The sequence below is a fragment of the Periplaneta americana genome, chromosome 11 (assembly GCF_040183065.1).
Source record: "Periplaneta americana isolate PAMFEO1 chromosome 11, P.americana_PAMFEO1_priV1, whole genome shotgun sequence".
In the NCBI taxonomy this organism is placed as follows: Eukaryota; Metazoa; Arthropoda; class Insecta; order Blattodea; family Blattidae; genus Periplaneta; species Periplaneta americana.
This window is the reverse complement of record NC_091127.1, coordinates 52,638,657-52,659,956: the sequence shown is the minus strand read 5'-3', so window position 1 is coordinate 52,659,956 and position 21,300 is coordinate 52,638,657. Positions and strand designations below refer to the sequence as shown.

The following is a 21,300-nucleotide window of genomic DNA, read 5'->3' as shown; positions in this document are numbered from 1 at the left end:
GAAGTTTCTTCTCTAAGAGCGTGGATTATTAGGTCTCCACAGCAGATTGGAGGAGGGGAATAAAAAATAAAAAAATATATCTGCCCGTGCTAAGTGTAAGGTTGTAAAAACTTACTTCACATTGTTGCACTAAGTAAAAACGGACCGCGATTAACTATCCTGTCGCGCGACATGCGAAGCAAAGTCGTACGTACACACGCCAGCTGACTGTGCACTGTCTGCAAAAAGCCAGCCAGGTGTTACTCAATTTTTCGATACTATTTTATTCAATCTCCAATTTCGCAATAGAAAAGATAGTGCCGGTATCTGTTATTTTATCTATCACAGCTATTATAATATAAAATGAAATTGTGGTGTGTAAGAAAAGAAATAGTTTCTAGTTCAGCGGTGTAGTTTTAAATTTGCAGAAAGAACAAAGAAAAATAAAATCCTTCTTTCAAAATGTGAACTTTTGAGAATAAACAGAGACCGCATGCTAGACAGAATAAACAAAGTATATGCCATATAGAGCCTTGATGGATGATATGAAAAGAAATAGAAAATATAATAAGTAAAAGAAAAAAAAAAGAGCTGTTCGATAGTTAAATTCGATCCTTAGTCCAATGATAGTGAAGCGTTTTGTGTGGAGTGTGACACTGTATGGAGCAGAAACATGGATGTTAACGAAAGAAAGAAAAACAACTAAAAGCATTTAAAATGAGGATATAGAAAATTATAGAGCGTGTGAAAAGTACAGACAGAATAAGAAATGAAGCTGTGCTAGAAAGAGTGAATGAAGAAACAATAATGTTGAAACTGATCAGGAAGAGAAAAAGGAATTGGCTGGGTCATGGGCGAAGAAGAAACTGTCTCTTGAAAGATGCACTGGAAGGAATGGTGAACGGAAGAATAGTTCAGGACAGAAGACGATAGTAGATGAGACAACATTAAGAAAAAAAAAGTCACCGGCGTAGCTCAGTTGGCTGAGGCGCTTGCGCTCGGATGGGTTCTGAGTTCGATTCCAACTTGTGTTGATTACCTGGTTGTGTTTCTCTGAGGTTCCCCCAACCGTAAGACGAATGTCAGGTAAGCTATGGAGAATCTTCGGCCTCTTCTCGCCAAATACCATCTCGATATCACCAATTCCATTGACGCTAAATAAGTTAGTAGTTGATGCAGCGTTGTTAAATAATCTGGGTTTACAATGAAAGATCTACTCTTAGACAGGACATTATGAATGAATGAATGAATGAATGAACGAATTACTACCACTACCACTTATTACTACTATTACTGCTACTTCTACTACCACTATTACCACCACTTACTACTACGCATTACACACGCAATCTAACGCCAACACAATCACAGCTACAGAGGTTCTGAGCTGGACTAACGAGCGTGCGGGAGACTGTTTGCCGCGTGTTGCATGGCCTTCGTGCCGGTCGCGCACCTCTACCTATATTATGTAAGTGAACGCTTTGTATTTCTACTACTACTACTACTACTATTACTACTACTACTACTACTACTACTACTACTACTACTACTACTACTACTACTACTACTACTACTACTACTACTACTACTACTACTATTATCTGTAGTAATGTCACGAGAGGTCTGAGAGTTGCCGATAAATCCACGAGCGAAGCGAGTGGATTTATCTGGGAAATCTCAGACCTCGAGTGGCATTTATTAGGATTATTTCGTGAATAAAATAAAAATGTAAATAATATGTCCCTAAAATTCGATCACAAAATGTTAATAATTGTTTATTAACGAATACTTAACCGATTCAGATATTGCGAAGTTAGATGAATATCTTAGATGAATATCGATTACTGCAATAAAGAAATTCGATGTTATTATTCAGTAATGCCAATTGAGAAAAGCGAAATACAGGTTTAACAATGTTAATTCATTCACAAAATACAAATTTTATAGGCTACTTATAGGTTATGTTACCTGTGGGAGCAGGACCAATGTCAGCTGTGCCTTATTTCGACCGTTACAATCAGTGCTCACGAAAGCATTTTTTATAGCTCGACAAACACATTCTCGCTGTAGTGTGTAACGGAACTAAAGCTGCATCTACACAGTTCAATATTCCAATCGCGTATGCGTGCAATCTGGGAAGAGTACCGTAAACTGGGGTAAAGAGGATCACATGTGGTAAAGTGGATCATATGTGTATTGTTAGATAAGTCAGCGCCACATGGTTCACACATGCAAAGAAAACTATTTTTAGTGGCACTTATAGAAGAAAGGTTTTTTTTTTTCATGTGTGATCCATGTGGCGCTGGCTTATTTAGGCAATACACATATGATCCATTTTACCACATGTGATCCTCTTTACCCCAGTTTACGGTATTGAAAGAGTCAAGTTTAAAAGGTACGTTCAATTAAGATGCATGAAGATTTTGTGTCTACATGGTGCGCCGTTTTGAACGTCGTCTTCAATATTAATTAATATTAAATATCAATCTAGCATTCATTGCTTTGAAGTTGAAAGAAAAGTTTAACCGTGTAGTTGCATCTTAATGTATTCGTGGTCATCAATTCACGGGGAAACAGTTGGCGACAATGACTAAACAAAAGAACGACCATGCGATAAATTGATAGCGATAAATCTAGCTGCAAAAATTATCGCAAAGTCTGATTGTGATTTGTTGGAATTCAAAATTTCATTACACTTCATTGGTCGAAAATGGAATGACGTCATATAAACGAAATAGTCACCATAGTTTACTACTACTATTACTAGTACTACCAATACTACTACTACCACCAGAAGTCTTTGCACAATCAACAGGATTAAATCAATTCTAAACAAAAGGTCGAACAAAATGTAACAAGGCTGAACACACATATGTTAGTAAGTGTTAATATTTTGCTAATGATTTCAATATTTCAGAGAAGTGAACTATATGTGTACTACTCACGTTCACCCCTGCGGTAGCTGAGTGATCAGGCCTTTCACGCAGACGGTTCGGATTCGAGTCCCGGTCTGGCCCGGAGTTTTTTATTTGAAAAATCCCTAGCGACACTTGTGGCGGACGAGGTAGCAGCTGGGGATTTTCTCGGGTTTACCCGTTTCCCCACGTTAGGCATTAACACCATTCCATCCGATCTCCATTCTGGCTGGTGACTCATGACTCATGCCCAGTAGGTACAGCGAACAGGTCAAGTCAACCGGTGTGGTTTGGCAATGCGTCACGCTTTAGGATTACCGCAATAGATCTTCTAGGTCGCAGTGCTGGGTCGTAGTGTCCCTTCCCGAAATTTAATAAATTCATTCAATCATCTACTTACGATCAGCTCTTGGGCCTTGTGGCTCGCCTCTTTGTCTTCCTTGGAATCAGTGTTTGGTTCATGCCAATTACAGACTGGAACAATAGACAGCTTCCCTAAAAAAAAAAAAAAAAGAAAAAAAAAAACATTACGAGTGTTACTTCGTATAATTATGAATAAGTTCGTTAGCAAATTTCTGGGTTATATCATCCCACAGAATTTTTATAATAGTGTATGGGACTGAGGACGTTTTTCATCAGTATCAAATAGTTGAGTTTCTCACTGTTCATTTATTACGAAGTATGACGTAACAAGTTTTGTGATATTTAACGAATGGGTAGGCTAATTGAAGATATATAACATCATAATATACTCTAAATATCCTTATAAATACCAAGCTTTACAATATACACGGTTTAAAAAATGTACCCCAGACAGAAATGTTTATTTTTTACTTGGTCCTTGGACCAGCCTCCTTCGCCCGCTGCCGGCCAGTGAACGGAAAAAGATGATGAATAGGTACAATAATAAAACATAAAGATGTCCACGGAAGTCGCATGTGTTGTCTAATCACTAATCCCCACGCTACTCTGAGCCCCTCTCTTGTGAAATAATGAAAGTTCAGGAAGTACTCAGTAATGACTGATCTGTACATGCTTAAGTTACCATTTGGGTGCACGCGACAGAGACAAGCGACAGAGACAAGCGACCGAGACGGACGACCGAGACAAAGCGCACGAGACCGCTTTCGGACCAGTAGTGTCTCGCGACAGTCTTATGCAGCCCGTGTTTTGTGGAGTAAAATACCTGTCCAAAATGTCAGAAATTAAATTCACTGGCGAAGAAGACGAACAATTGGTAGAATTAGTAGCAGAAAACCCATCATTGTTTGATCCAGAGGTCGAGTCGTACAAGGATGGGAATACCCGTGATAACATCTGGAGGGATATTGCTGAGAAATTAAACACTTTCGTAGTCATATTTTACAGAATATTTGCACGCATTTTCTGAACAAACTCTTCTAGAATACTGAGAGAGTTGTTGTGTCGCTTTCGCCTGTCGCTTGTCTCGGTCGCTTGTCTCTGTCGCGTGCACCCAAATGGTACCTTTACCTTTTTGAGTAGCTTTGAATTCTCGCTCGTAAAGTCTGTAGGCTCGGGCGTGCGCCAGCAGCACAGTGTGGATCACCAAGTATTCCCCGTGGCCGGGTGTTATCAGGTTGGGTGCATACCCAATAGGCAGACTGTATCCTAAGGCAATCGACGTCGGTTCATTTATTGTGTTCCACCATTTTACCTAATAAAGATGTGAAATTAATGTATTGTCGTTATATCTACTGTTACGTGCTCCAATATACAAGTAATTTCAAATTTTTGTTTGTTTGTTGCCTTCAATAACTACTTGTTCATAAGTATACAGATTCGGAAGAAAAAATCGATCGACAAACTTCGTGAGTTAATACTGAATTTACTGCATACTTGAGAAAAGATCAATCAGCTCGAACATATGATGTTCTTATAAGCATAGAATAGGGCAATAATTCCTAAATTGTGGTTCGAGGACCCCTGGAGAGCCGAGAGTTAATAGTCAGAGGTCCATAAGTGAGTTTTTCAAAATAAAGAGATTTTTTTTTTCATTATGTTAGATATAATAAATATACCGTCCATCCGAGTGGTTATGTCGCATCCCGATTTACCCCACCCGCTTCTGCTGGCTCCTGTGTAAAGGCTAGTGGCTGAGCTGTTAGGGTCTTTCCTGAAAATATTTTCTGTACGGAATTGGAAACCTACATAATATTATACAATTATTCAAAATAATTTAAAGAAAATGTTCCTGTTAAGTAAGTAACTGTCACGTGATTTATCCCGTTTTGAGGACCCTGCGACATAACCACTCGGACGGACAGCACCATGAAATACGGTGCCAATTAACCTTTCATTACATTCAATTGACTGGACAAGTGCTCCATTTCATTGTCAAGAAATTCAGGAAATTAAAGCCTTCATTTCTTCAAAACAAGATCAACTTTCGAAAATATCCGATGGCTTTATGAAACATACTTTCAAGCAGACAGTGTTGCCAACTGAAGTGTCCAGAAAATCGCCAAGCAATAGTTAAAAAGTCATTAGATTGCTTATTATCAATAGAGAAAGTATTATTTTTGTCTCTAGAGGGCTTTAAAAAGTCGCTAAATCCCTATTTAAGCAATAGAAAAGATGAAAGAAATTGTCGCCGAAAAATAGTGAAAAAAAGCTGGATTTAGCGACAGAATAACCCTCCTTACTTTTCGTTGTGCGTGAAGACACCTTCTCTCTCCGCAATATATTTGTGCAAAAAGAATTTTTTAGCCTTACGTTTAAGGAAAACAAATACCGAAATCGGCTGGATGTCGAATCAAATTTACGTTTAGCCTACATGTATAAAAAAATTGGACTAGATATTGCACATGGCGTGATCAGCAAACAAAACGTGCAACTAGCAGTGACCGACTCAGAGGAACATCTTCATGAAGATGATGTAATGGATTATTAGCACCTCTTTTCCCAGAACAAGTGAGACCACTTTTGATGTTAGGAATGTTATGTTTTATTTAACGACACTCGCAACTGCAAAGGTTATATCAGCGTCGCCGGATGTGCAGGAATTTTGTCCCGCAGTTCTTTTACATGCCAGTAAATCTACTGACATGAGCCTGTCTCATTTAAGCACACTTAAATGCCATCGACCTGGTCCGGGATCGAACCCGCAACCTTGGGCATAGAAGGCCAGCGCTATACCAACTCGCCAACCAGGTCGACACCACTTTTAATAATAACATGACAGGCATCTGCTTATTTTTGTTTATTAATAATTTCAGACACTTTGTAAATGTCACATCACAGTGCAATTAAGTGTTGTTATTATTATTATTATTATTATTATTATTATTATTATTATTATTATTATTATTATTTTTATTATTATATTGTTATTAATGTCTGCCACTATTGAGTTCATTCTATGCCCTTTGCTTTTTCTAATATAGTGTTTTCAAATTATTCCCATAATATTGATGAATTCATAATGTCATCTATGATCACTATTAAATTGGAATATTAAATTGGACATTTGCAATAAAGATATTCGTTTTTGAGTGTACAGACGTGTCCTTGGCGGCACGCTCCAGCCTGTACGGATTTGAATATGCACGAATTATGTTTACGCGTCATTTTAATTTTCAGAGGCTACACAACCATCAAAACAGTGTGTTGTTAAATTACTTATGTAATAAGTAGCGAAGATCAGAAGAAACGTTGTCCGAACTTTACTCTCACATAACAAACAATTGACGATAAGCGTATGAGGCTGGAGTTGTAGCAAGCTTACACTTTCCAACTGACCATTTACAATTTACGAAAACTTCTCCACCAACCAAGAAGACCGTCTCTGCTTTAATTCGGGAATGGACTTACTCTGTCTCCAAAGTTGAGGAAAAGAATGCGCGCATAATCCTCAAAGTAATTTGCTAGAAGTGGGTTGGTCCAGCCGCCAAGATCTTGTAAGGGTTGAGGGAGATCCCAATGAAACATGGTGACCTGAAATATTAATTACTTGTTTAAAACTCATTACCTAAAATTTTCTTCACGGCTGCAGAGTCTTCACTCCATGTTTTATTAAAATAAGTTATGCACTGTCATCTCAGAAAACAATGAAAGTATAACACCAGTTCGAGCACTTCAATACACCTTTTTTATTTCATTTTACTTGATTATTTAGCGTCGAAGAGAGTGGTGATAGCGAGATGGTATTTGGCGAAATGAGGCCGAGGGTTCGCCATAGATTATCTGAAATTGGGAAAACCTCGGAAAAAATCCAACCAGGTAATCTGCCCAAGAGGGAATCGAACCCGCGTCCGAGGATAACTCCGGATCGGCAGACAAGCGCCTTAGCCAACTGAGCTACGCCGGTGGCTTAATACATCTTACTGTTTTACCAGACTATACCTTGATACCTTGAGTATAAAGTGGCTTCACTCTGTAATATAAAGTAACAACATAAGTTAAATTTGCTGTTTTTCAAATCTAATTTCAAAACAAATCTAATTTCAAAGTGTTCAATAAATGAAACTTCCAGTGTACGTTAGGCCAATGAAGTTATTATTATCCATATTTAATCATAAATAGAGGTTTAAGAATAATAATGATATTATGACGAAATTAATTCACATATTACAGAATAATTACCTCAGCAAAGAGAGACGATTGAGTATATTTCTTCTATCAAACCTACAAAGGGCTAATAAAATTGCTTTTACTTAATTTAAAACAACATGAATTCTAGAATAAGACACAGTTTATGAAGAAATAAATAAGATAAATGTAATAGTGACAAATCACATTTCTAACGGGAGACAAATGCTTAGTTTCTTTTATCGAAGTCAAACAGCGCTCAGAGTTTATTTTTATTTCCACTTGTTAATACAACAGAAGAAATTCAGAAAATATAGAGGAATTAGGCCTACTTCTGTAGTGCGAGACATGTAGGTCTTATTCATGTTTCTGTTGTCGAAGTTAAACAAAGATCATAAATTTACTTTAATTTATAGTTGTTAAAATAGCGTAAGTCCAAGTATAATAGTTATTTATGCAACAAGTGGATAACAGCATGAGTGAATGTTTGTCGCACGAATGATAGTGAGTGCGACAATTTTCACGAGTCTCATAATATGATTATCCACGAGTTGATACAACACTTTATGGCATCTTAGCATTATAAATTGTAGGAAATAAATTATGAAATAATTCGGCATTCATTCGACATCCATTGCTGACAAAGTATTCTTATATTTGGTTCGATTAGTTGCGCCTGGAATTGGTACTGAATAAAGAGAAATGGATGACCTTGCAGATATTACAAACTCTAGTCATACCACAGTCTAGTATATACAGTCACGAAGCTTGAGTTTATGAGGATGCTACGAACAATAGACTGTGCAGATACTATTTCGCATTGTCTGTAATGAGGCGATAGTAGCGATCCTAGTGGTTAGCAACTGTCCATTGATGCATATTTACTACGTTGAGCTTCGTGACTATATATACTAGACTGTGGTTATACTTTAGGTATCAAACTTTATATTACAAAATGTTCCCTAATAGTAAGCCTACCTGTGTCGCGCGCGAAACATGACGTAAAGCCAATATAGTCTATGAACAACTAACCTTATCTCCGTACGCCCTGGAACAATACGGTCCCTTGTTATAATCCTTATGGAATTGCATGGAGTAATAGCACAATCACGAAGCTTGAGTTTATGAGAGTACTAGAAACAATAGACTGTGCAGGTATTATTTCGCATTGTCTGTAATGAGGCGATAGTAGCGATCCTAGTGGTTAGGAACAATCTATGGATGCATATTTACTACGTATTGAGCTTCGTCACTGTATATACTAGACTGTAGTAATAGCTTGCAACTGTACTTCCATCTAGCAGTTGTTACTAAAAAATTGTCTTTTGGACAGTGGGGGGCTCTGGTGGTTGTTCCCATTTTATGATGTCAATCTGCTATATAATATACGTGATCAGGGATTATATATACGAATTAAATAAACACAACAGCACAAAATATATGCTTTTAAAAGCACAAGATAGGTACACGTGTTTTTATGTGATGTTTTCTGGAAATGCGGTACCGGTAGCGAGGACAGAGTGCTGTTCTACGCATGAGCAGTCTTTGTTCTCTGTCTTTCAACGTCCTTCTCTCTCACCGAATCCGAAGTCTACAGACAGTGAAGTAATGAATCATGCGAGCTCAAGTGCTTAGGATTAAATAAATGTTATGCATAAACAAATTGGAAAACAATAATTGAGGAGTACAGGCAAAAAACAAATGAAGTCATCATCTAATTCAGTACATAATTGCAAAACTTATTTTTTTTTATAAAAACTGGTAAAGGAGAATTATCACCATGGATATAGTCATCTCCTTCCTATTTCTTCATTAGGAACAGCAATAAATTTTGCAGTAATATACTGAATTAGATATAACATCACCCTTACGGGCAGCGGGCTAAGAACGCATACAATATTATAGCAAAACATGTACTGGCACTTTTGACAATATTTACCACAATATTTATGATAGCCATATATAAATTTTACTACTGAAACTCGAAACAAAACTGAACTGAATGACATACAGCTATACTTAATTTGAGAAAGACCTGTCGGTTTTGTGATATTTTAAATCATTAGAATTAGGAAAAATATAATTTTCACACGCCTGTATAAAATTATGAAACTAACTTAATTTTCAAGTTATTAAAATAAAAACAGGGTTTCACTATCACAAGGCAATATGTAAGATTTAGTAAAAATTTGGGACCAAAGATATTATTGGTTTACCAAGAAAATGTACCTATGTGATCTTATGTTTAAGTATATTTTCGATTTGTTGCAACAATTAAACAAATTGTAAAGCACAAATTAATAATCTAAATTAATTAAGTGAACTATAAGCCATTCAATTCAGCATTCTTTCAAGATTCAGTGGTAAAATTTATGTATGTCTATCATAAATCTTGTGGTAGATATTGCCAAAAGTGTTACTGCATGTTTTGCCATAATTTTTGTATGCGTTCGTAGCCCTCTGCTCTTAATAGAATTGTGACTCTGATTGTTTTTCCCTGTACTCTTCAATTACATTAAGGATGAGGTGCCACAATTCTATCACAAATATTAATCACTTCTGCAAGAGAAAGTCGTATGAGTACATAAATATGTTCAGTTATACACACTGTATGTAATAAGCATTTAATGCAAACAGTTTTTTTTTCTCAGACCTGTATAGTTATACTAAAGACCGATTCAATTGTGTTTTGAATGTTACGTCCCCGTGTTTGAAAGTATGCAGCGTTGTGAAACTGTTTACTGTTCTCATCTTCATGGCATACCGGTTATGATCTTGGGAGAAAGCAGGCAAAGGAGTTCGTGAACATTTCAAGGTTGTGAATGACATAACCTCGACAACAGAATCAGTACCGGTAGTTATTTTTTTTATTAGTTGTGAAACACTGGGCTCTATCTAATACACAACTGTAGCTTAAAAAATCTGCTGTACACTTAAACTACTATGAAAATCTTAAATTTACGTAAATCCTTTAATTCAAAGTGACATTTAAAGTGGACAATGAACAGGACAATAACAAGAAACCGAGAAAATTACTGCAAACACATTCAACTTTTTAGAATACTGTCAATAGTAGGCCTATCTATATTACACAATTAGAGTTTTATAAAAAACGCTCACCACAGGTTGTATATCATTAGCAATCAGTTCATTTATAAGGTTGTTGTAATAGTCGACGCCGGCCTGATTTACTATATTGGCATGTCCAGATGGAAGAATGCGTGACCAAGATATGGAGAAACGGTAGAAATGAACCTGAAAAAAACACATAGAGTAAATAGATACATCGGTAGATTGACAGATACATGGGTAGACGGATGTAGGCCCATATATGGATACGTGGACATAGCAGATTGACGGATAACCGGATAGACGGACGGACGGACGGATGGATGGATAGATGCAAGGATGGACAGAAAATACTTTAAAATGAAGCAAGTAATTAAAAAAACACACATATAACATTTTTTGCAATGTAATTACCCTTTTGTTTTTATGCTTCTACTTCTGCCCAATGTAAAATAAGGATACCAGACCTTGATCCTTCTTTTGTGGTATCTCACATTCTACCATTGCCATGGTTTATACACATTATTGTGTGCATTTCGTATTCGCCGCTCATTTCCTTGTCATGTTTCGTACCTATATTACGTTCTGTAAAGACTGTCACCGTCTTCTGGTGTGCCAGCTCCATTCCAGCATATTAATTAACTGGTCTCTGTATATTTGCTTAATTAAAGATGGAAAGGAGGGAACTCATTTTGTTAAAAAATTGAAGGGGGAACTTCCAATGAACTGAGAGTAAATGATTCATTGAAGATCTCTTTCTGCGGACAGCTTTACAGGCGTTTAAGTGTTACAATTTGTTCGAAAACATGCTAGTTCAATATAAGGTAATGCTAAATACTAGACAAATCGTTAGAATAAAGAAATCAGAGGAATTACAAATCGTACTCATTTTATTAACCAACTCTCAAAATATTTGCATTTATATTCCTAACACTGTATAACTGGAGGTAATACTGCAGTACTTGGAGTGAGCCATACAACTCGATTATTTGAACAGACTATATAGGACAAATTTGTAACATGAAGCTGGCGACTAATTTTATCTGAGAACTGGCAAATTGCTGACCTAACGTTTTAATGCATAGGCATACTGCAAGTATGCATATAATAGAGCTCAATATTGATAGCCTACATACTGTATGTACCTATACTATAAATTAGTTCATAATTATTATGAGTGATACTAGAGAGCTACTGCTTTCAAGTTGACTTCATCGTAAAAGCTTAAATGAATATATCCTCATCTTTACAGTACAACAGTCTTGACAATTTATGAATGTTTACTTACTTATGGCTTTTAAAGAACCCGGAGGTTCATTGACGCCCTCACATAAGCCCGCCATAGGTCTCTATCCTGAGCGAAAATAATCCAGTCTCTACCATCATATCCGACCTCCCTTATCTACATGTTAATATTATCCTCCCATCTACGTCTCGGTATCCCCAAAGATCTTTTTCCCTTCGGCCTCCCAACTAACACTCTATATGCATTTCTGGATTCGATACGTGCTACATGCCCTGCCCATCTCAAACTCTGGATTTAATGTTCCTAATTATGTTAGGTGAAGAATACAATGCGTGCAGTTCTGCGTTGTGTAACTTTCTCCATTCTCCTGTAACTTCGTCCCTCTTACAAACATTCCGATGGGGGCAGATAAAAAAGTTAAATTTTATTCTTCCACCATGTTAATAATGTCGAAAGAAGTGCTTAGACAAATTTTGGCCACTCGACTACAATTACGAGGACAGAAAAAATAAGTTCGCCAGGTGCCGTTAACAGAAAGAAAACACAATTTAATTGAAAAAAATTATTGGAACGTGCATATAAATTGTTGAGCTATTTTTCAATATATCCAGACAGGAATTGAAACATTTGTCATATAATGACGTCGACAGAGAGGTACAGACGACTGTCAAACGCTGGTTCCAATCCCAGGTGGCTGACTTCTACGGCACAAGTTTACAAAAATTGATCTCATTGTATGACAAATGTCTCAATTCTAGTGGGAATATGTTGACAAATAGCGCAACGATTGCTGTATCTGTTTCAATAAATCTTTCCATGCAATTGTGTTTTCCTTCTGTAAACGGCCCTAGGGATCGTAATTGCGGTCGAGTGGCCAAAATTTGTATAAGCACTTCTTTTGACATTATTAACATGGTGGAAGAAAAAAAAATTAACTTTTTTATCTGCCCCATCAGAATGTTTGTTTGTTAGCCCTAAATATTTTCCTACGCACCTTATTCTCAAATACCCTTATGAATAGTCAGTGAAAGTTTGGTGATTCTGCATAAGCGGATCAAGTGGAGATAGTATCTTTCACTGTAAGACTATTGACATGAATAGAAAATACGTCCATAAAAATAAGTTAAAACGATAATTCTAAGCGTAGAACAACGTGGAAAATAGGAAATAAGAAAGAAACGGCCTCGAAGTCGTGATTAGTTAATTAATATTTCGGTGTTTAAGCTCTGAACTGCCAAGCTACTTGGGCAGAATTAGAAAAGATAGGTAGGTAAATTAACGGGCGTTATACCGCACATTGCTAACGACTCGGCAATTACACAGAGTGTCCGTGAATTTGGCTCTCTTGAATACGTTATCACTGCTGTATAATACATATAATTTTATAATTAATCTGGTTTTGAACCTACTAAATGGCCACATTACGTCAGTCTACAGAGAGACTGGGTAACATTCGGAAAGGTGAGGTATTTTATCGTGACGGAAAGAGACCACTCCAGATTTATATCAATTGAATATCAATTTTCTTTTAATGCCAAGATTAAAATGTGTGAGCGCTCTATCCTTTTTTCCTTTTGTCTCCAGGTACGTTCTGTATAGATCTTCCAGAAGCTATCTAACTTTACTTACAAAATCAGTTACACATTGTAAGAATTTTAATGAAAAATTGGATCAAATATTAAGACGGATGCTTACCCCCAATTCTTTCAGCATTCGTACATCTTCCTTGTAGAGATGATAAGAATTACAAGCTATATCCCCCGTTGATTTGTCTTTGATCAATTCTGGATGCTGATGGACCAGCTTATCCCAGATGTTCTCGCCCTTCCCTGCGGTACAGAATGGTGAAATATTATATATAGGAATATCTGATGCAAGAACAAACGTAACTTTCCGTTCTGAAAAAGAATTTTAAAATGTTACATTTGTTGGGTTAAAATTTCTGCACATTTAAAGGACAAAACTAAAATTTTTTCAATAATTTGTCATCATAATATACTGCTCTCTTAAATTAACTCTACATATTTGGAATTAAATCAATAACTTTCCCAAAACACGCTATGAAATGTTTCATATTAAACAATTTTTTTCTCTCGGAAAGAAAGCAACAAGGAGCAAAATTGTATTAAACTTTTTTGTTTGAAGTATCTCAAAGAAAAATCCTATGAAATTAGTGACATTACTTACGGTTCACTTTGTATCCAAACACTAAGGAAATCATCAACGAATGGGAACGAATAAAAATACACTGCAGGTTAACATGGGATACTAGTATTATATAATCATATTTTAAGGAAATCGCAAATTAATTGAAAAACGAGTTTCTATACGTACTTCATGCTCGACCATTCCGAAGTATAGTAATTATACATCTGGTAGCAGCCTTTTAATGGACCTCATTAAAGTACACCTATTCATTAAAGTTCAGGTGTTCCACCAATCAGAAAATACCATTGTAGCAATATGAAGGCGCAAGTATCGATTATTCTCGGATATGCAATCGAAAGACAACTAGCGAAACGTCACGAAGGCTGGAAATGCAATACTGTCGCAGAAGGTTATGTTGAAGAATCGATCCAAAATAAAATTGAAATCTCAAATACAATATGAAACTCAGTCGAAAAAACAACCCACAAATTAACATCAATTTACCGTCATCTTCCAGCCTTTCACAAAGCACATTCCCGCAAATTCATTTCACCAATTGCACAATAAATCACCTGTATTTGAAATAAAGTCAGTTCTGTTACTATAATAATTAGCGTTAATTACAAATAATATTAAAATAAATTCAATTTGCCATCTCGTTTTTCAATGTGTAATTCAATTTCAAGGTTATATCAAGATTAATGTTTATTTTACTCTCTAGATTATATCAAGGTCAATTTCCACATTTGTTTCTCGAAAAACGTCAATACTTTCGCGTCTGGCCACATCTCACAATTTACGAGGAATTGCACAAGGTCAGTTCCGCTCCTCAGTCAGATAAGTATAACATGAATACTTATGAATAATTTCAAGTTAGAAATATGGTCGAGCATAAAAATTCCTATGAAACGTGCCTATAATGGTAATTACTACCATTATAGGCTCGTTGCATAATGTACTATTAAATGTTACATTTAATGAACTGTGTTATCATGTGCTAAACAAACACTGCATATATTTTAAGATAGGCCTACACAATAGTTTCTTTAAACATAACTTGAAGTTCTGTATTTTGGCATGAATAGGAATAACTTTTCCTTGTTTCTTCATGCCTGAATAGGAAAAATAATGATGATGATGATGATGATGATAATAATAATAATAATAATAATAATAATAATAATTTAACACAATATAATTTATTAGTCACCGACTAATAATTAATTAAAATAACACCAAACACAACCGAATTATCAGGCTCACACGGTATGCTTTAAAATTTAAGATGCACATTTGGAAGCACAAACATCCTGCAGTAAGTATACCACTGAGGGTGTAAACGTGTAAAGGAAAACAAACTACATCGACTATATTTGGATCGTACGGTTATCGACATTAAGAAAGAGCAAGCACTGCAAGTAGATAGTAAATTATACTCATAAATAAGAAGATACACATGTACAAGAAACAGTCATAACTTGAAGGAGAAATATAGCAAAGAGATAAACAAATACAAGCATTTACAAAATTTAATAGTTAATAATAACCTGTGTCACAACAGCTCACGGGCGAACCAACCGGCCACTCAGCCTATGGTCCCCACGTAGAACAAACGTGTAAAGATAATACATTTACCATCGTGTCAGCAGCGAATAGATATTTATACAGTATGGACACTTCGCATCTGTACCTTTGATGTAGCAGGACTGATTTAAATGACCTTGTAACCAGTTTGGGCGTGAGATTCTGCTTTCTCCCTGGAGTTGGCACTGACATCACACCAGCTAGCAATCGACACAGCGAAAATATAACACATACAATTAATACATCTAGGTACATTATGTACTCAAAATAATGTGGACCGATAAATAATAAATCCATCATTATCTGTAATGTCTAGACTCCAGAGTTCCTTTATAATGAGAGTTGAGTCGTTGATCCCATCAATAAAAAAATATGTAATGATTTGATATCGCTGAAAATGGAAAAACAAATTTCCTATGAGAAGTAAAACCATATACCTATATTATATTGTATACATATATTAAACGAATTTGATACATAATTTTATAATGTATTATATTATTTTATAATGTAATTTATTATATATAAAACATAAAAAATACTCGTATTGTTACAACTAGTTTGTCACTGAGAAATAAGGAAAAGCTGTTAACTTGAATTTATTTGAAGCAAAGCGTTACTGGATTATGCAATAAGGTAGGCGATGTTTGGATCTTGTGTCTCAACTCTTACACTCAATTATTATCTTAGCGTGTGCTCGATTACACTAACCTCTAGCGCTTGAAAGTGGAACTAAACGCCGGCGCACAGAGAAACAAAACAGGAAATTTTGCTGAATGTTCAATCTGTATAATCCCTATTCTCTGGTGTCAGTCCCTGGGCGAACTCAGGCGTTAGCGCATCTGCCTGCTTGTCTGGAGTTACGGTCGGACATGGGTTCGATTCCCACTTGGGCTGATTACATGATTGGGTTTTTCGAAGGTTTTTTCCCAATCGTAAGGCAAATGTCAGGTAATCTATGGCGAATATTTGATCTCATCTCGCTAGATACCATCACCAATACCATCGACGCTAAATAACCCAATAGTCGATACAGCGTCGTTTAATAACCAAGTAAAAAAATTAAAAACCAACGTGTTCGTGTATATGTATGTATGTAAGGAGGGTCACTATGATCCTGCGTCCGACCTAATAGATTTACTGCGTTTATTCTTTAGCTGGGTGCATTCACAACCCATACGCACTGACTACACTAAGGTTCGCTGAGAAGGGCCTATCCAGGTTTTGAGGTGGCGATCCCATTTGTTTCTAGACCAACCTTCTCAATTTTCTCTTCATATAGGCCTACCAAGCTCTTTTTTTAACACCAAAAGAAAAAAATCAAGGAGTGTTATATCTGGAGACTGGCCAGCCAATCTACTGGTCCATGCCGACCAATCCAATGTCCAGGGAACTGTCAGTCCAGCCTGCTGCAACATTTCTGTGGCTTAACCCATCAGAATGAAGTAAGATATCAATTCTTTCCTCTTTCGATAATATCATCATGGAAACAAAAAAAAATTGTTATAGAAAAGGTTCAAATAATCACAACAATGCATTGAAACTGTCACAGGTTAACCAAACAGTAAAGCAGAAACAATTAATTACCAGAATTGCATAAAAATACTTTTTCCAAAGCCTCCTTAGTACTGTACCATGTTACAAAATATCTGTAGATGCAATAACTAATGTTATTGTGACAGTTATCTTTAAATAACTTGAAAACAATGAGAGATATCTCAAAACGGATTGCACCATTTTTTTTTTCAGAAATTTCACATGATTTTGAGTACCTACATGACCCCCTTTCCATTTACAATTTCAAAGTTGCATCCAAAATGGCGACTTTTAAGATAGCTGAGGGCTAGAATTTTTTATTCTTTTTATTTTATTGGATTATTTTACGACGCTGTATCAACATCTAGGTTATTTAGCGTCTGAATGAATGTGATAATGTCGGTGAAATGAGTCGGGGGTCCAGCACCGAAAGTCACCCAGCATTTGCTCGTATTGGGTTGAGGGAAAACCCAGGAAAAAACCTCAACCAGGTAACTTTCCCCGACCGGGATTCGAACCCGGGCCACCTGGTTTCGCGGCCAGACGCGCTGACCGTTACTCCACAGATGTGGACGAGGACTAGAATCGAATGTGTCACTGGTAGAGCATTTGGTCTTACAAATACTGGTAACACTTACAGTAAATGAAAATCAAGCATATGGAAGATATTTATATTGTTTCAAACTTTTGATTCACTCTGTATTAATATAGTTGGCTTTTAGTCGAATCATATATAGGCCTACCGCAAACAAAAGAAAAGTTGAGTGCCGACACCAATTTCGCACCGCAATAAGGATGGAAAGTTCCTGTGAAAGTGGTGACCGAGGACAGGCAGGATTGCATACCTTGCATTGTAAAAAATTGCTAAATCATTAAAACTACAAAACAATACATGCAATTAGGAACAATCGTAACAAGAATGGAAATCGGGCTCTTGATTTAGGATCAAAACCACATTCAAAAAGTGATCTCCATCAAAAACTACTCTAAAACGAATAAAAAAAACTCCTGCATTAACCAACCAGGGATGCATTTTAGACCTGGCGGCGCCGAGCTGGACGGGTGAAGGACACTTTTAAGATTTTCAAATTATCGTCAAATTTGTTATTTATAAAAGTAATATTTTATTCATATTTCAACAATTTCATAGTAAGTTCTGCTCCTCAGATCCAACAACGTTTCTATCTGCATTCGAATCGACGTATTGGACAAGGTAGAGTATCCACCGGCCACTGAACGAATATTGCACATTTTTATCACTGCCAATGTGACGCTATAAACCAATTTTCAATACTTTTATCACAGCAATAACACATTTAAATTCTTATTGTACTATATATATATATATATATATATATATATATATATGAAATTATCACTACATTAACACATTTAATATACTATATATTATTTTTTACTTGGTTATTTAACGACGCTGTATCAACTAAGAGGTTATTTAGCGTCGATGAAATTGGTGATAGCGAGGTGGTATTTGGTGAGATGAGGCCGAGGATTCGCCATAGATTGCCTGACATTTACCTTACGGTTGGGGAAAACCTCTGAAAAAACCCAACCAGGCAATCAGCCCAAGCGGGAATCGAACTTGCGCCCGAGCGCAACTCTGCATCGGCAGGCAAGCGCCTTAGCCGACTGAGTTAATATATTACAAAACATACACTGAACAAACTAAATGTAATTACTATCAAAGTCGCCATATTTCTTGCTGGAATTACGATCCACTTCCACTAGCTGGCTACTGACGCGAATAGCAGGGTCAGCAATACATGCAAACGAAATAATACTAAACGTGAGGAATGATACTACAGGTATGTAGTATTATGTAGCAGGTTAGGTTAGGTTAGATTAGGTGTGTATTATGTGGCAGGTTAGGTTAGGTTTGATAAGGTGTGTAGTATTGAGAGAGGTTAGGTTAGGTTTGAATAGGTGTGTAGTATTATTACTATGTTGGCGACACTGAAATCCACTGTTACATTAACGAAATATGGCCGTATTCTTCATTCACGCACGACGACTTTCGTATATAAGGTACGTTTTTTGGGCGGGTTGGGTGGGCTTACAGCTCTCCCAGTGATCACATCAATTTCTACTAATCAATACTACAAATACAAGGCATTTTCAAGGTATTTTATCAAGTTCCTACAGTGACTGGGACATAAGTAACCTTCCCGATGTATTTTCGTCTGACATTCCATAAGTATTCCTGCGGAAATGGTGGTGGTGGTGACGACGATGATGATGACGAAGACAACTACTACCGGTACTATCACAGGACCATGGATTTTATTTTGCTTAGAAATACACCACTAATTATAACAGCCCTGACTTATTATTGGGCCTAATACAAGCTTCACAATATCTAAAATAAAGAAGATAGGATTATGAGAAGCAACAATAGGGTAATTATGTAATAAGTATCGGCCAAGCCGCCATCTTCCTGCAATAGAAATTCAGGGAACATACTGTACTCTTTTCAGTAGGTTATTTTACGACGCTTTATCAACATCTTAGACTATTTAGCGTCTGAACGAGGTGAAGGTGATAATGCCGGTGAAATGAGTCCGGGGTCCAGCACCGAAAGTTATCCAGCATTTGCTCATATTGGGTTGAGGGAAAACCACGGAAAAAACCTCAACCAGGTAATTATGTAATAAGCATCGGTCAAGCCGCCATCTTCCTGCAATAGAGATTCAGGGAACATACTGTACTTTTTTCAGTAGGTTATTTTACGACGGTTTATCAACATCTTAGATTATTTAGCGTCTGAACGAGATGAAGGTGATAATGCCGGTGAAATGAGTCCAGGGTCCAGCACCGAAAGTTACCCAGCATTTGCTCATATTGGGTTGAGGGAAAACCACGGAAAAACCTCAACCAGGTAACTTGCCCCGACCGGGAATCGAACCCGAGCCAGCTGGTTTCACGGCCAGACGCGCTAACCGATACTCCACAGGTGTGGACCATAGGCCTATTGTACTTTCCCTTTACAGTGTAAAGACGCTGACAATAAATGCCAATAATAAGAAAACGTTGAAAATTTAATTGAAATACAAAGGAAGCTATTTATTTGGTAATATAATAAGTGTTCTGGAGCTCTATTGCAGAAAGAAGGCGATCTGGACGGTGCTTTTACATAATTATCCATCTCTCAACAAGCATAACGTGCAAAAATAGGCTTCATACGGTCACACCTAAAGAGATAAAATTCTCCAATCAGAAGTTTTTTGAAACAGTGAAATGAATTTCTTCTCGGCTATAGCTAGCCTACAAGTAACGTAGATGCCAATTTTGTCACTAACATTTATTTTGCTGAGAGAAATAAAGTGAAATATAACTCTCCATATTAACAATTATTGTATTACTGAAAATGGGCGTACTCACCATCTTCGTCCCACGCTCCTTCTATTTGGTAAGCAGATGACGCAGCTCCGAACAAAAAGTCGGGAGGAAAATTATATTCAGACATGATAGCTGATGACCTATGCTCACGAACACTGCGTTCCTGTCAGAAATAATTTAACCAGACACTTGCTTATCTCTGCAGCTTCCACCGCTACAACTTTGCGTTCCCTTCACGACTGTTCTCGTACACGATTAATACAATCGCTACGCGTTGCTTTGCTTTCATGCGTTAGTTCTAACAACCAATCATCATCCTTCAAACTCTCGTTACGTAATCTGACGCTCATGAAAACGTCCTGTCCAGGAACATATTATTCGCTATATGCGTATACTTGCACTGCTTTTATATTGAATGTAAACGTCGCTTGTGTAATTCCTAAGCCAGTGTTGCCAACTACTGCGACAAGAAGCTAAGTGTGGCACATTTGAGTTGCCGTTTGGCAACAAGATGTTTTAATATAGGCTAAAGAAGTGGCCAACGATTTTCCTACAGAGTTTTTTTTTAAACTACTTAATAACAAATCTGGTGCATTTTCTTTCTTTCTTTCTTTCTTTACCTTAGTTTAAGCTCTCCCTTTTAGGTTCATTTATACGACCCACGCCACAGGTGCCTTATAGAGCCGTAACCTGTCGGGAAAGGAATTAATCTTTTGGATCACGTACATACTTTTTTGACCACACAAGGACAAGGAGGGCCTCCCCGGACGAGGGATCAGCTCAATGCCAGGACCACCTCCGATACATTACAAACATTTAAGACATTACACAGCATTCACTCACACATATGAAAGGATTAAGGGAAGGATCGCCGTCCATGGCCGGATTTTCAAGAGGTACAATCCCGGAATTTGCCTG

The 21,300-nt window shown here is 36.8% G+C and overlaps 1 protein-coding gene across 2 annotated transcripts in view; it reads right to left on the bottom strand.

Moving 5' to 3' along the window:
• LOC138708998 (myrosinase 1-like) overlaps positions 1-20,755 on the bottom strand; it is a 45,023-nt gene extending 24,268 nt beyond the window's left edge. For both annotated transcript variants that reach the window (XR_011334809.1, XM_069839428.1), the window contains exons 1-6: positions 20,425-20,755; positions 13,453-13,586; positions 10,563-10,697; positions 6,726-6,848; positions 4,386-4,569; positions 3,295-3,389 (exon numbers count right to left, since the gene is read on the bottom strand). Coding sequence is in view for 1 of the 2 variants with exons in the window: in XM_069839428.1 (XP_069695529.1) it covers positions 3,295-3,389; positions 4,386-4,569; positions 6,726-6,848; positions 10,563-10,697; positions 13,453-13,586; positions 20,425-20,509 (756 nt within the window). In the remaining variant the exon portion in view is untranslated. The remainder of the gene's footprint in view (positions 1-3,294; positions 3,390-4,385; positions 4,570-6,725; positions 6,849-10,562; positions 10,698-13,452; positions 13,587-20,424) is intronic.
• Positions 20,756-21,300: the final 545 nt, after the last annotated feature.